The sequence below is a fragment of the Macrobrachium nipponense genome, chromosome 4 (genome assembly GCF_015104395.2).
Source record: "Macrobrachium nipponense isolate FS-2020 chromosome 4, ASM1510439v2, whole genome shotgun sequence".
Classification (NCBI taxonomy): domain Eukaryota; kingdom Metazoa; phylum Arthropoda; class Malacostraca; order Decapoda; family Palaemonidae; genus Macrobrachium; species Macrobrachium nipponense.
In genome coordinates, this window is record NC_061100.1 from 20,419,979 (window position 1) to 20,435,422 (window position 15,444).

General features: G+C 39.4%; 2 protein-coding genes across 2 annotated transcripts in view; both read right to left on the minus strand.

Moving 5' to 3' along the window:
- The window catches only part of LOC135211292 (dnaJ homolog subfamily C member 3-like), a 50,512-nt gene extending 40,480 nt beyond the window's left edge, over positions 1-10,032 (minus strand). The window contains exon 1 of the mRNA XM_064244610.1: positions 9,803-10,032. Coding sequence (XP_064100680.1) covers positions 9,803-9,881 — 79 coding nt within the window. The 5' untranslated portion in view covers positions 9,882-10,032. The remainder of the gene's footprint in view (positions 1-9,802) is intronic.
- Positions 10,033-13,882: 3,850 nt separating this feature from the next.
- Positions 13,883-15,444, minus strand: part of LOC135211293 (insulin-like receptor) — a 42,727-nt gene continuing 41,165 nt past the window's right edge. The window contains 1 exon segment of the mRNA XM_064244611.1: positions 13,883-14,736. Within this exon segment, the coding sequence (XP_064100681.1) occupies positions 14,163-14,736 (574 nt within the window). The 3' untranslated portion in view covers positions 13,883-14,162.

Genomic DNA, 15,444 nt, shown 5'->3' on the forward strand with positions numbered 1-15,444 from the left:
ATTGTAAAACGGACCGAAGGTTTGTATGCCGTGTCGGAACAAATGACAATTTGTCTAAAATTGCATTTTTTCCTAACTATACAAACCTGAGGTCCTTTTACACATAGCCCCACCTCATGCCACCCTCACTCTGCAGTTTTTGCTTGGGCCAAAAGCAAAAAGTGATTTGTTTACCTCCCAGTCGCGCAGCGCAGCGCCTGTCGGACAAGCAGTTAACTACCGAACCCCTTGTTCGAAAGCTTACGACCTATCCAGCTGCCGCTAGTACCTTCCTATTGTAAAAGGACCTCAGGTTTGTATAGTTAGGAAAAATGCAATTTTAGACAAATTGTCATTTTTCGACAAATTGCCATTTGTTCCAATACAAATACAAACCCTCGGTCCTTTACAATAGGAAGACTCACTTCCTGGTGGGAGGAATCTGAGTCTTAAGAACAGACTGATGTTCGCCCAACCTTGAATTCCCTCCCTGGTCGTAAGAGCAGAGGGAGGGATCCTAGCCTCTGCCCCATGATCGGGGTATGTACCGCAGGATCAATGGTCAGACCTCTGGACCCAAGTACGTAATAAGAGGGAGGCAAGCGTACCTCTTAAAACTAGCAAGCAAGAACTTGTTCCTATTGCAAGAGGCAATATAAAGTCAAGGGTTTGTCTCTTGTTGGCTTCCACTTTCCCCCCCCCCTTGTTGGGGGAGTGGATATTCGCTCCTATCCCTAATGAAAGGGATAGGATGGGGCTCGGTCGAGTAGCTCACCTGCATCTTATCCTGCTCCAGCGAAGTGATGACCGCATCCCTCTGCCCACAGGTAGAGGGGGAGAAAAAGATGGGGAAGAGAAGCCAGTCACACACTCATTCACTCATCCATTCATGCAGTCACACCAAGATTCGATGTTGACCAGCCACCAAGGGTCCCAAGGAAAAAGTGTCCATGGACCTGTGGGCAATATCCCGAAGATAGAAGGAGGTAAAGGTGGTCTGGTTAGACCAGACCCCTGCCTTCAGGACCTGCGCCACAGAGAAGTTCTTGCGGAACGCAAGGGAAGGACCAATACCTCTGACTTTGTGGGCTCTCAGACGAAGGGTACGGATGTCGTCGCTACCATCAGCTTCGTACGCCCTCCTGATCACCTCACGCAGTCAGAAAGTGTTTTTGGATACTTCTTTCTTGGTCACTCCGGTGCTAACGAAGAGGCGTCGACACTCAGGCCTGAGGTGCCGAGTTCTCTTTAGATAGCGGCGTAGTGCCCTCACAGGACAAAGCAGCATCTCATCCGTATCGTTGTCGGTGAAATCCATTAGGGAGGGGATTGTGAGACTCGAACTGGTCGTCAGGGACCGAAGGATTCTGAGTCTTAGCTACGAAGTTCGGGACGAAATCAAGCGTCACAGATCCCCATCCCCTAATACATTTTATGTCGAAGGAAAGACCATGTGGTTCCCCTACTCTCTTCGCCGATGCCAGGGCCAGCAAGAATAGGGTCTTGAAGGTCAGATCCCTGTCTGACGACTCTTGGAGTGGCTCGAAGGTGTATAGACATTTAATGTTATGCTGTACATTAATTACATTACATACAGTTTATGAACATTTTTGTACATTTGCTTTGTAATATTCTATAGAAGAATGATATTTATGTTTCCATGTATATTTCCCATTGCACGTACTGTGAGACCACTATTTCATTATGCATCGTGGCAACATTGTAATTAGATGTGTCAACACTACCTTTATTTCCGCCATATGCATAGTCAGTCACTGTCCAGTGGTCATTGTAGTGACATTCACGGACCTGCTTCCCGCTGCTGTCGTCTTGATGTGTTTATCTTCATTACAAGATTTTAAAGAATCTATGGGTTTAATTTGTCACCCCTTCATTCCATTTCTTGCATGGATGTATGTGGCAGCATCCCACACAGAAGGGTCTTAGAGTCAGGCTCCTAAGGACGAGAGTCACATCCCACCCTGGGGGCCTGAGTTCCCTGGGTGGGCAAGACCTCTCAAAGCTCCTCATAAGCAAGGAGATCTCGAATGAATCCGAGATATCCACTCCCCTCAGTTTCAGGACCAGGGCAGCTCTATATCCTTTGATTGTGGGGAAGGAGAGGAGCTTGTCTCGGTGAAGAAAAACGAGGAAATCAGCTACCTGCTGAAGAGTGGCTCTATGAGGAGAGGCCCATTTAAGGAGAGTAGAGGTCTTTAGCTCCGTTTCTCACCAACAACAAGTCGCGACTGATGCCCATCTCTGGTGTCAGGACGCGTTATATGTATGTACTTTTTCAGAGGGTGACATGCACTGATCGTCGTTGGCTTGATGCAGGCCATGCGGTGTTTTACCCTATGCTTAAATATTTTAATTGTATTGTCATTTCACTAATTAAACAGTGAAAAAACTGGTCTTTCGTCGCATCAATGGTCGCACAGCAGTGTTTTACCATGTTTATCCCCAACAGTAGTAAACGCAGCTTCCCACAGTGTTTTATTGTAGAATCACCTTGACATCAAATGTAATGACAATAAGAAAAAAATCTTCTGTCCCTGTGCCAATAGTTATCCTAACGCCAAACTGCACATGCAAAACTGTCAGTGACACTGCGAGTCGCAAAAAACAATTGGTAAGGGCTACCAGAAGATCAATCATGAAAAATGACATCATAATGAGATACTAATCAGGCTGGCTATGATGTCTCGTTAACTTCGGAAGATTTAGGGTAAAACATCACTGACTACCAACACTTATCACACTGGACGGGTCTTATTCACTCGATATTTAATTGGTGAAACAAGAATACAATTATAACTCTAAGCATACCATTCAAAAGATTGAAGTTTCGTCAACATAATGTGATATATGAAAGCCCCATACGAACTAAAATAAGCATGTGACGCTCTTCGTAAAATATGTTTTCAAGGCAGTTTTGAAATCCAATATGGTGGCTACCGTGTGGACGGCAGGTTCTGGTCAGTGACAGACACCATCTTTCCCAGCACTCATTTGAACAATGTTAGCGTATATATGTAACGTTTATTGATCTTACTCAAGATTGCGGTTGTAATCAGCACAATAAAACAACATTTTGTTGCCTATATTAGTGAAAGTAAGAAACTTGTTATTCCCGGGGTCATGGTTTGAACTGAATTCATTTTTACATTGTAATCAGTGGTTTTTATCCTTACTGCCATCACAACTGAAACTCCACAGTGCTTATTTGATTGTCATTATACTCATTTTGGTCTTAATTCACTCCACATTGCACTTTAAACAAGTTGCTGTTCCTGGTTCCTAAGCGCGCGCCACAAACACAGTTACGAACAGCAGACGACGACACTGCAAAGTTTTATTCCCTAAATTGTTTACTTTACTCGGTATTTAGTTCAACTTTACTTTGTTATTTAAAAATTTTAATTTAATTCATGTCTATTATCCCTTTTTTGCAACCAATTTACCACGAAAAATTACAGATATTTCTAAAGTAGATACAATCCAATGTTTCTAACCTTGTCGTACATCTGGCTGCCGAAAACCATAGAGGAATGACTACGGATAACTGGATTATATATATATTTTTTTTTTTTGCTTTTTTTTTTTGCTAGCACTTTTCATTGATTTCAGTCTATATTAGTATTGTGATTTTCTTTAATAACTGTATGCCAGAAATAAATGTAACCTTTAATGTTTGCATGCTAAGAATGGCAAAATCATCATTGCTACATTAATGGAGGCTTCACACATACGCCGATTCATTATTATAAACCGTTTCCATAAATTCTAGTTGTCATAGTAATGCAATAATGATAAAATTGCTTTAATATTTATGTATATGTATATACTTCCAATACCTAGCCTAATTTCACCAATTTCAACGCTTTGTGTGTAGTCTTACACCCAGTTTGGAAGGTGAACACAACCGAAGGGCAAGAGAGAGAGAGAGAGAGAGAGAGAGAGAGAGAGAGAGAGAGACGAGAGAGAGAGAGAGAGGAGAGAGAGAGAGAAAGGAAGGCGAAGGAACGAAGAAGGAAAAGGGGTGGGCGGTGGAGGGGGGGGGGGGGAGAGGGTAGGTGGAGCTTTTTACGCAATATCGGGTTGTATCACCTTTCTGCATAATGGAGTTTTTTTCTCTTGGTACAAGGACAAGTGTCGTTATTCTTTTCGATTAGTGATTCATGATACCCTAATAAATTGCAGCACTGGGTGTAATGCACTATAGCAAAATCTCGTTCTGATATGAGTGTTAGTTACAGAAATAGGTATTGCCCAAAAACGTGCTTGCACTGTCTCTGAAACCCATAGTAGGTATGCTGCTTAGTTGTCAATCAAGTTTTTTGTAATCAAGTATATTTTACAAGCTAGCTATCGAATAAATTTGTATTTTTCTCAATCAAAACATATGCCCCTCAATGCTAACTTTCCTCTTTTAAAGACTTTCTGGTCATTGCAAATTCGGCCGTATAATTTCTTATGGTGCGAAAACCATTGCGTCACACTACAGCGATAATCCAGCAGTAAAACATCTTCATATATCCAAAAAGTAAATAATAAAGATATATATGCGCATTACGATTATAACAATTACATGAATAGCTGATAATCTGCATGAATAACTGGTAAACTGTTCTGCAAGAAAGTTGAGTAAAGCAATTATTTATAATAGGTACGAAAGTCAAGATGTTGTGACTTCATAATACTGGACTTGAAAGAACGTTCTAATTCCGAAAAATAATTACTTAAGTTTGAGTCAGAATCGAGTTACTTTTTCAATAACGAATATTTTCAAATTAATCATCATAAATATGTAAAATATTGATGTTTTACTATTTATTTAAAAAATTATCCAACTGCACGCTTCGTCGTCGTCGTCTTCTACCAAAACAGTTGTTTACTAAAAAATGTACTGGTAAGGGACCGTGTTCCGATTGTTGTGATGAAAGTGCCCCAGCGTCTGTGGGTACAAGTGGTGTGCGGATTTATCACAGGAAATGGGAAGTTTATTGACACAAGCGACTCCGTAAACATCAAGATGGCGTCAATCTTCTAAAATATTGAAGCGTAAGTAAAAATTTCGAAAGCGTTTTGGTGAGATTTGGACCGCCGTAGCCACCCTTTTCACTACCCTGTTTAAATCTTAAAATTTGGCCTTAATTTCTAACTTTGGAGAAAATACTTACTTTGAAAGGAGAATAGAGGTCTTTAGCTCCGCTTCTCACCAACAACAAGTCGCGACTGATGCCCATCTCTTGTGTCAGGACGCTTTATAATGTGTTTTTTTTGGGGTGGCATGCATTGATCGTACATGGCCTGCTGAAGGCCATGCGGTGTTTTACCCTAATGTACTTTTTCGGAGGGTGGCATGCATTGGTAGACATTGGCCTGCTGCATGCCATGCGGTGTTTTACCTTATGAATAGCCTAGCCTAGAAGTCTTACATTGGGTATTTCTACAGAAGCAATCCGCGGTGGCCTAGACTATGGCAATTATCATTTTCCTATGTTATTTTACTTACTGAACAAGAATTTAAAGTAATATTTATTCGGACGACTGTAATTAACCCCTAGGGGCCAGTACTAAACACGGAGAAATACATTGGACGCCCCAATCACTAGTGGATGTCGTATTCGCAGTTACGTTCCTTGCAGTCCGTGCAGAACTATTCTTTAGAATTACCCTGCAAGAAACGTTACCGCGGATACGACATCCACTAGGGATTGGGGTGTCCAATGTATTTTGCCGTGTTTAGTACTGGACCCTGGGGGTTAGGCTAATTACAGTCGTCCGAATAAATAGGGGGAAACATCAGTACAGGCCAACCCTCATCACGGTAGACGGGTCTTATTCACTCGATATTTAATTGGTGAAACATGAATACAATTGCAACTCTAAGCATACCATTTAAAAGACTGAAGTTTCGTCAACATATTGTGATATATGAAAGCCCCATACGAACTAAAATAAGCATGTGAGCTCTTCGTAAAATATGTTTTCAAGGCAGTTTTGAAATCCAATATGGCGGCTACGTTTTTCATGGACGGTTCTCATCAGTGACGGACACCATCTTTCCCCAGCCTTCCCAGCACTCATTTTGAACATGTTAGCGTATGTATGTAACGTTTATTGATCTTACTCAGATTGCAGTTGTAATCAGCACAATAAAACAACATTTTGTTGCCTATATTAGTGAAAGTATGAACTTGTTATTCCCCGGGGTTATGTTGGAACTGAATTCATTCTTACCTTGTAATCGGCGTTTTTATCCTTACTGCCATCACAACTGAAACTCCACAGTGCTTATTTGATTGTTATTATCACATTTTGGTCTCAGTTCACTCCACATTGCACTTTAAACCCGTTGCTGTTCCTGGTTTCTAAGCGCGCGCGCCATAAACACAATTACAAACAGCAGACGACGACAGACGACGAAACTGCAAAGTTTATTCCCTAAACTGTTTACTTTACTCGTTATTTAGTTTAAATTTACATTGTTATTTAAAAAATTTTGATTTAATTCATGTATATTATCCCTTTATTGCAACCAAATTACCCCGAAAAATTACAGATATTTCTAACGTAGATAAAATCAAATGTTTCTAACGTTTTCGTACATCTGGCTGCCGAAAACCATAGAGGAACGAATACGGAAAAGTAAGCATAGAGGAACGACTACGTTTTTTTTTTTTTTTTTTTTTTTTTTTTTTTGCTTTTTTGTTTTTGCTAGCACTTTTCGTTGATTTCAGTCTTTATTAGTATTTTTGAATTCTTAAATAATCGTATGCCAGAAATAAATGTAACCTTTAATGTTTGCATGCTTTAATGTTTGCATGCTAAGAATGGCAAAATCATCGTTGCCACATTAGTGGAGGCTTCACACATACGCCGTTCCATTATTATAAACTGTTTCCATGAATTCTAGTTGTCATAGTAATGCAATAATGATAAAATTGCTTTAATATTTATGTATATATACTTCCAATACATAGCCTAATTTCACCATTTCAACGTTTTGGTTTATAGTCTTATACCCAGTTTGGAGGGTCAATGTTCGTTACTAAAGAATCTGTAACCTCCTTAAGTCGTTCAGTTGACATAGTAAACCTGAGCCATATTTTCACTCGCTGAAATGACGATATCCGGTGAGGGGCAAGTGGGCCCATCCCTTTGCCCTACGTGATGTACCCATGTTCGTTATTACTAACTAATATAATATTTATTTATTACCTGCAATATAAACTGTTGTGCATGAAAATATTTTTAATATTTTTAAACTAAAATTAGAGCATACATAAACCACACAATTGTCATAAAAATGAAACATAAATCAAGTGGCTATTATTGTTTAAACATGTCTTCGTGATGAAAATTAGCGCACGCACGGATTCCTTCCCAACCTCTCTCCAAAATATTACCCAACACAAACCAGCATTCACAAAGGGTCCCCCAACCATGTAGGGTATATAGGAGGTTAATAATAACAATAAACAACACAACCTCATTCATCAGCAACACTATACTGCTATGAGGAGACATGTGTGCCAAAATTTTCAAAACAACTTTCTTTACTTGTGTGACAGAACCCTTTGAATGGTTTTTTCGACAAACCTGAGGCTAAATTTTTGGAATTATGAGGGGATTTTCATTTTCGCAGGTATTTTATGTCCCTTCCTTATTCCGTCCTCATTCTCCTCTCTCTCTCTATCTCTCTCTCTCTCTCTCTCTCTTCTCCTCTCTCGTCTCTCTCGCCTCTTCTCTCTCTCATTTTTTAAATTTTTACATACCTATGTCCTGCTTAACTATTTTGCGAGCACTATTAGATTGCACCTACATTCATCATTACGACTGAATTAAAAAAAAAACTTGAAAGTATTTAATTAATGCTATCAAGTATGAAATATATTTTCTTGTTCATTTTTCGAATTACGATAAAAGAAACAGAGAGAGAGAGAGGAGAGAGAGGAGAGAGAGAGATAGAGGGGAGAGAGAGAGAGAGAGAGAGAGAGAGTTGAGTGATCAGTGTATAAATATATCGGTCAATGGGCAGGTAAACAACCGAGTGAATCGTTAGATATATCCACCAATGTAAACTACTATTATTAGATAGATAGATGGAAAAATCATAGAAAATAAGTTTAAACTGCAACAACTTTCAGAGAGAGAGAAGGGAAGGTGAAGGAAGGAAGAAGGACAGGGGTGGCGGTGGAGGTGGGGGGAGAGGGTAGGTGGAGCTGTTTACTGGTGTGTTCCTATCCATTTCTGGATAATGGAGTTTTGGTCTATTAGTACAAGGACAAGTGTAGTTATTCTTTACGATTAGTGATTCACGATACCCTTATAAATTACGGCACTGGGGGTAATGCACTAAAGAAAAATCTCGTTCTGTTTACGAGTGTTCGTTACAGAAATAGGTATTGCCCAAAAACGTGCTTGCACTGTCTCTGAAACCCATAGTAGACATGCTGCTTAGTTGTCAATCAAGTTTTTATAACCAAGTATTTTTTACAAGCTAGCTATTGAATAAATTTTTTCTCAGTCAAAACATATGCCCCTCAATGCTAACTTTCCTCTTTTAACGACTTTCTGGTCATTGCAAATTCGGCCCCATAATTTCTTATGGTGCGAAAACAGACAGAGGCCCATGGACCGAAAAACGATTGCGTCACACTAGGCGATAATCCAGCAGTAAAACATCTTCATATATCCAAAAAGTAAATAATAAAGATATATATGCGCATTACGATATTAACCAATTACATGTATAGCTGATAACAATCTGCACGAATAACTGGTAAACTGTTCTGCAATGACAGTTGAGTATAGCAATTATTTACAATAGGTACGAAAGTCAAGATGTCGTGACGTCATAATACAGAACTTGAAAGAACGTTCTAATTCAGAAAATAATTACTTAAATTTGAGTCAGAGTCGAGTTACTTTTTCAATAACGAATATTTTCAAATTAATCATCATAAATATGTAAAATATTGATGTTTTACTACTTATTTAAAAATTAGCCAAGAGCACGCTTCTCGTCATCTTCTACCCAAACAGCTGTTTACGCCTGGCTTGTTGTTGATGAGAAATCGTGTTTCGATTGTTGTGATAAAGTGCTCCAGCGTCTGTGGGTACAAGTGGTGTGCGGATTTATCACAGGAAATGGTTAGTTTATTGACACAAGCTACTCCGTAAACATCGAGATGGCGTCAATCTTCTAAATACCTCGAGTTGTAAGTAAAAATGTTGAACGCGTTTTGGTGAGATTTGCACTACGTTTGAGACCGTTTTCAGTACCCTCTGTTTAAATCTTAAAATTTGGCCTTAATTTCTAACTTTGGAGAAAATACTTACTTCGAAAGGAGAGTAGAGGTCTTTAGCTCCGTTTCTCACCAACAACAAGTCGCGACTGATGCCCATCTCGGGTGTCAGGACGCGTTATAATGTACTTTTTCGGAGGGTGGCTTGCATTGATGGTAGGTGGCCTGCTTGGCCTGCTGTGATGTTCTACCCTAGGTAAAACTGCATAGAAAAACTGCAACTGCCATAGTCTGGGCCGCCGCGGATAGGTACCCTAGATCTACCTTACATTGCGTAAAAACATTAATACTCCTATACTACGCCATCGTCGTAAGTAAAGATGGAAGAAGGTCAAAATGTATATAGGTAGTAGGTATGTCAGGCGTAGGACGACTCCTCGAAGTACGCAGAGCCTACGAAAAGTACCTAACTTTTGCGATTAACGTAGGGCAGCCTAGTAGGCCTCTTCGGGCCCTTATTTCCGGCACCAAACCGGGACGACAGCCGCAGAAAAGGCACCACTTACCCCATATATCGAAGTCTAAGGTGAGAAAAATAATCCACAACGAATAGGCCGTTCGCTTCTGACTACTGAATACCGTCATTTTCAAGAGAGTTGACAGGTATCACATCGGAATAGACGGAAGATAACAACAACACTGACTGCTTCTTCTTCTTCTTCTTCTTCCTCCGGGATAAATAAGGCCGCCCTGAAGGCGCGGCGATCCTCCTTTTAAGGGAATCCAGGCGTCTATAGCCTCTCGGAATCCCTTAGTCTGACCGGCTTTTGTTTTTCCTTGCCTGCCGTGAAACTAGCCGTGGTTTCTGCCCATTGGTTCAATATATACGCGGACTGTTTAAAAATGAATGCTTTCATATGCATGGGTCGATAGTCTCTTTTAAGAGCTCTGGTTTCATTGAAATGAAAGTTACGTCGAGGGAAATGTCATTATCAATTATATAAATTCCGGGATGAGTGGATGTATGAACATTACTTCAAGGAGACGTTATTTATGGGCACACGTGTTCTTAAACATATGGTGTAGCTACACAATGAATGAATTATGGCTCACTGTACAAGTTACACAGTACAAGTTACACACACACACTTCGTGTTGTCACGCAATCATGGACGAATGATTCAATTTTACCTATCTTAATGTGGTGACGCTAGATGAACCTAATCTTCATAACAAGTTTTTAACGAAAACTTATGAATCTAGTTTTGCACATTATTATTATTATTATTATTATTATTATTATTATTATTATTATTATTATTATTATTATTATTATTATTATTATTATTATTATTAAATAGTTTAACCATGCAGACCGCTTTGAGCTGACTATAACGCTGACCATACGTTATCTAGCTTTAGCGTTAGTGAAATATACATTTTATTGCATCATAAAAGTTTGTTCTTATGCATACAATTGTTGACTGACGAGAAATATATTTTTGTTTGTCAAAATTATGAGGACGTTTTTTGATACTTCTTTGAGTAAAAATATCCGCAATTAAAAATCACAAATGTGTCTCAGGATACAAGTCCATTTACATAAACACTGGCTATGAATTGCCGAGCGCTTTTCGTCATTCTTTTTTCATTAGTCTACTTGAACGTAGCCTTGGTGTTTATTGGTTTCTTCGGCGACGTAGTAACTTCGTAAGCATTCCTAAACTTAAGAAAGGATAACTGGCCAATCAACGGAGAGGACGTCACTTGCAACGTGTTCATAACTCCACGTCCAGTTAAGTTAGTTAATGCTGCGTTCATTTGGTTTACACTGAAGAGGCACGTTTTTCGCTGGCTGCTTCAGCAACATAGGTTTTTATGTTGTTGTTTCTGACAAATTTTTTTTATTATCAGAGAGAGAGAGAGTGGGGGGGATCTTTTTATATAATATTCTATCAAGCTGATATGAGATGAGATCAGCATGATTAAAATAGCCGAGAAGCTTAATCGATAAGTATTTTGATAGCGTACCAGCTCTGTAAGTCCACGTGTTCTGTTGTGATATATTCATTACTATGAGGTTCTCCTGTCTCCAGGGAGGCGTCGGGGGTGGAGGGGAGAGGGCGGACGGTGTCTGGGATTCCATCACTATATCTCGACAACTTGAACCAACTTGACATTGAATACTATGCACAAATAATCCTTAATAAAAAGACACGGTAGCTGTTCTGCATGTCATAATTTAATGAGAAAAAAAAGTGTTAACAATTCTCTACGAAAATGTTCGCAATCATTTCAGTAACTGCAGATTCTTGAAAACGACTGGTTCATGATGAGAATGCTATTAAATTTCCCTGTGTAGAGATCAGATTTTTCTTCCATTGACCGAGCTTTCGTAATGATCAGGTTTGTATTCCTGAAAAATACGTAGATATACAAATAAAAACTGAAATAAAACTTTTAAGAAACAATTAACAAGAGATTAAAGAAGCAATTTAAAGTTAACACTGAAGAATGAGTTCTAAGTTGCAATTTACGAGGCCAGATAGGCCTAATGAAGTATTTAAGGTGGGCATAACTTGACATCCCCTTCTCCATATTGTGTGTGGAAAGTTCAATGGAAGAAAAAGAATACGGTCGGAGGTGCAGTTAAAGGAATGAAAGGGGTTGCAGCAAGGGGCCGAAGGGACTCTGTAATGCCTACACTGCGCTGCGAGAGGTGCACTAACAGCACTATCCCATTACGGAGTAGAGTATCTATATTCCAGCAGTGAATTTGAAAGAAAAAAAAAAAAAAAAAAAAAAAAAAAAAAAAAAAAATAAAAAAAAAAAAAAAAAAAAAAACTGCCAATTCCACACAGTAAGCAACTTTATCTCTGCAGGACAACATTACAGGCAGGGAGGTTCGGACGTGAGAGAATGCATTGAAAGGACCGTGTATAATTGGTAAATGGCTTAACATCGCCAGCTGATATATTAACAGATATACCGTTCAGACGACACAAGTTTCATTTTAACACGTGTCATAAAAGGAGGACAGGTCCTATTCGTTACTTTGGTAACACAGCTAACTAAGATTTATGTAATAATGAAACTGCATTAAACTTTTGCTCAAGTATGTAGGTTGTTTGTAAGGTGTTTTTACGTTGCATAGAACCAGTGGTTATTCAGCAACGGGACCGACGTAGAGAGCGAACTTTTATCACCAGAAAATACCTCTCTCTCGCTCCTCAATGGAATGCCCGAGAATCGAACTTGCTTCCACCGTGGCGTTATGTAGTGAAACTTATATTTTGCTATCAAAGGTCTCAGTTACTAACAACAGTCAATGTTCCAGGATCTGCCTTGAGTATTAAGCTCTTTAAACTCAAATGGAATGAAGAAATGTCTCAATAAAATTGACAGGAAAGGTGGTAATTCTATATTGTACTTGATATTCACGTAACTCAGGCGAATACAGAAGACGCACTCAGTATGAGCACGAGTTTCTTATTATACAGACATTTAAAACTGGCATTTTTCATACACCAGCAAATAACACGGCCTATCATAGACTTAGTCGTCAGCCCAAGCACAAATGAGCACGATACGACAACCTGAGGACTTTTGCAGTGATGTCTGCAATATCATGCAGTATTGTAAATATCTTTTCTACCATATTTTCAACAGAAATCCATTCCATGCCATGGTAACTTAGCATAGCTCTACCAAATACTCACAGACTTCTTGTCTATTCAAAGCAAGCTTACTTAATTCCAAGGATTCCCTTCTTGTATTCCAAGGCTTTTTATAATTCGTCATCTTCGTAGTTACTGACTGACCTTTACTTAATATCTTGTTATTCAAGTGGTACAGGAAAAAAAAAAAAAACATTGAATGATGAAGGTATAAATGCACATGGTAAAAGACTCACGCAATTATCCATAAGATTCCAAGTTAATGCTAATCTCCTTTCATGTGTTCTTTCTTGAGAGAGAGAGAGAGAGAGAGAGAGAGAGAGAGAGAGAGAGAGAGAGAGAGAGAGAGAGAGAGAGAGAGCGTTGCTATTTTGGGGAGGGAACCTTTTAAGCTTGCTCTCTCTCTGTAGGAGAGTCCCTCCAGATTACGAGTTGTCGTCCTACATTCACGAATATAATACGAAAAACGATCTACGAGAGACAGAGGAGAGCATGCGAGAGGTTTTTATCACGCTACATGTGATGTCAGTTCTCTGACACAGTGAAATGCAATTTGATAATGTCTCAGTTTATAGTACAAATGTCCAGATGTAGTATTTAATTCTTCCCAGTCGAATTCTCGCTTTCAGGAGATTCAGAATGAGAAAAAAAAGTTGGGAAATCAATCCAAACAATTATATTTCTTAGCAGCAAGAATTATTTTTGCTAACATTTAATATAAGTCTACATACAAGTCTCACATTCACATAACAAGTAAACAAAGAATTCTAATGCTAATTTTCGTTGAGTTGTTGCATCATGAACGATATCCTTATACAACCCATAATGTTTTAACTTACAATGATCACGGTAATACACCCGGCGTGAGGAAGTTCATTTTCATCCTAACTTCATCACCTCGAAGTTGGTACGCTTCTTGGAACGAGCAATATAACTTCCTTTTTGAATAAGGATAATAATACAACCACCTCCTTGAATGTTGTGCTATTTGAAGTCCCAAACGTATAATTGTGCGACGCGCGAGAGTACTACAATGAAGGAACAACCATAACATCATGATAAGAAACTTAAGAATTATAATGAATATCTAAACAAAACAACAAAGGCCACTCTGATGCGCTAGCTTCCGATATACATGATACAAAATACATTTATGAACTTGCACGAACACCAAACCTTTTTCACAGTGCTTGGAATTCATGATTGCAAATGTGAAGGGCAGATCTACTCTGACAAGTAGGTAGTACTACTAATCTTCAATGTTGAAAGAGGTAACGCCGTGATAGCTAAATGCTCTACTTCGTCTACCAGATTTGCTTTGCGAGAGATTACGCGTAGACGTGAACGAATACCTTGCTCTCTGTATGTCTACATTGACGCTGGTGCTTTCTGCCTGGTCGTCAGTGTCATCATTCGATTTGAACGAAGATTCCCGGCTCTCCGAGTCAGGGTTCAAACTGACTGTTCCACTGCAGACCTCGAATGTTGAATCAACAGAGCTGGTTGTCCCGTTTTCGAGAGAGGAAGACGTTCCATTTGCAGATTCCGCAGCACCCAAGAGCTGCTGCGTTTCCGATTCCTCCTCTTCGATCAAAACACTGTCCCCTAAAAGTCTCTGTGTTTCTTGAGGCACCGAGGAAGGCAGAGAAGGGCGATCACAGCCGCCTTTCTTCAAGACGTAGCCTGAAACAGGTGGCTGTGTAGGAGACTGGGAGTCACATCGGACACTTTCGCATGTAATGGGTTCGTTTGCTGCAGCCCGTAGTATGTCCACCTCGCGCTTATACTGTTGGCCCTGCGTTGTGTGGTAGAACGATACCGTCCTGCAAGGGAGTAAACATTAAACAATACGATGGCCGGGAAACATGTTGCGTAAATTTTGTCTAAATTACGCTATTCTATCATTTAATTATATGTCATATACTGTAAAGAGTTTTTCCAGGAATAAGGCAAGATAAGTCGACAATAAGCAATATTTATTGCATCAGTCAAGATGCAAATAAGACAGTCCGTAAAGAACGCTCCTCTGCTACAAAAACTTGTCCTTTCTGTTTCAGAATACAGACAGCAACTCCAAGAAGTTGGGGGCAAGACTTTGGTAGACTTATGCAGGAGTGTCGTAGTAATTAAGGGAACTATCAAAACGACTTCCCATGGGAACTTAATCATGATGTTCTCATCTTGTTTCTTACTGAAGAAAAATTATAGGTTCCGATAAAACTCCTAACAACTACTCGGTTTTTTTTTCCATCTGTCCATCCGTCTGTGGTGTTTTTGTATGGTAACACTGCGTCCCGTGCTTCAGACAGTTACATTCAACGATTATAATAATATCCTATTTCGAATATTAACGGTGCAATTCGAATAGAGTAAATTATTAAAACACTTTTCAGTTGCAAATGTACACCCAGATATGCTTTTATTTACCTAAAACTTCCACATAGCGTAACTATCTAAAGCCCGGGACGCAGTGTTACCATACAAAAACACCACAGGCGGATGGACAGATGAAAAAAACAGAGTATAGTACC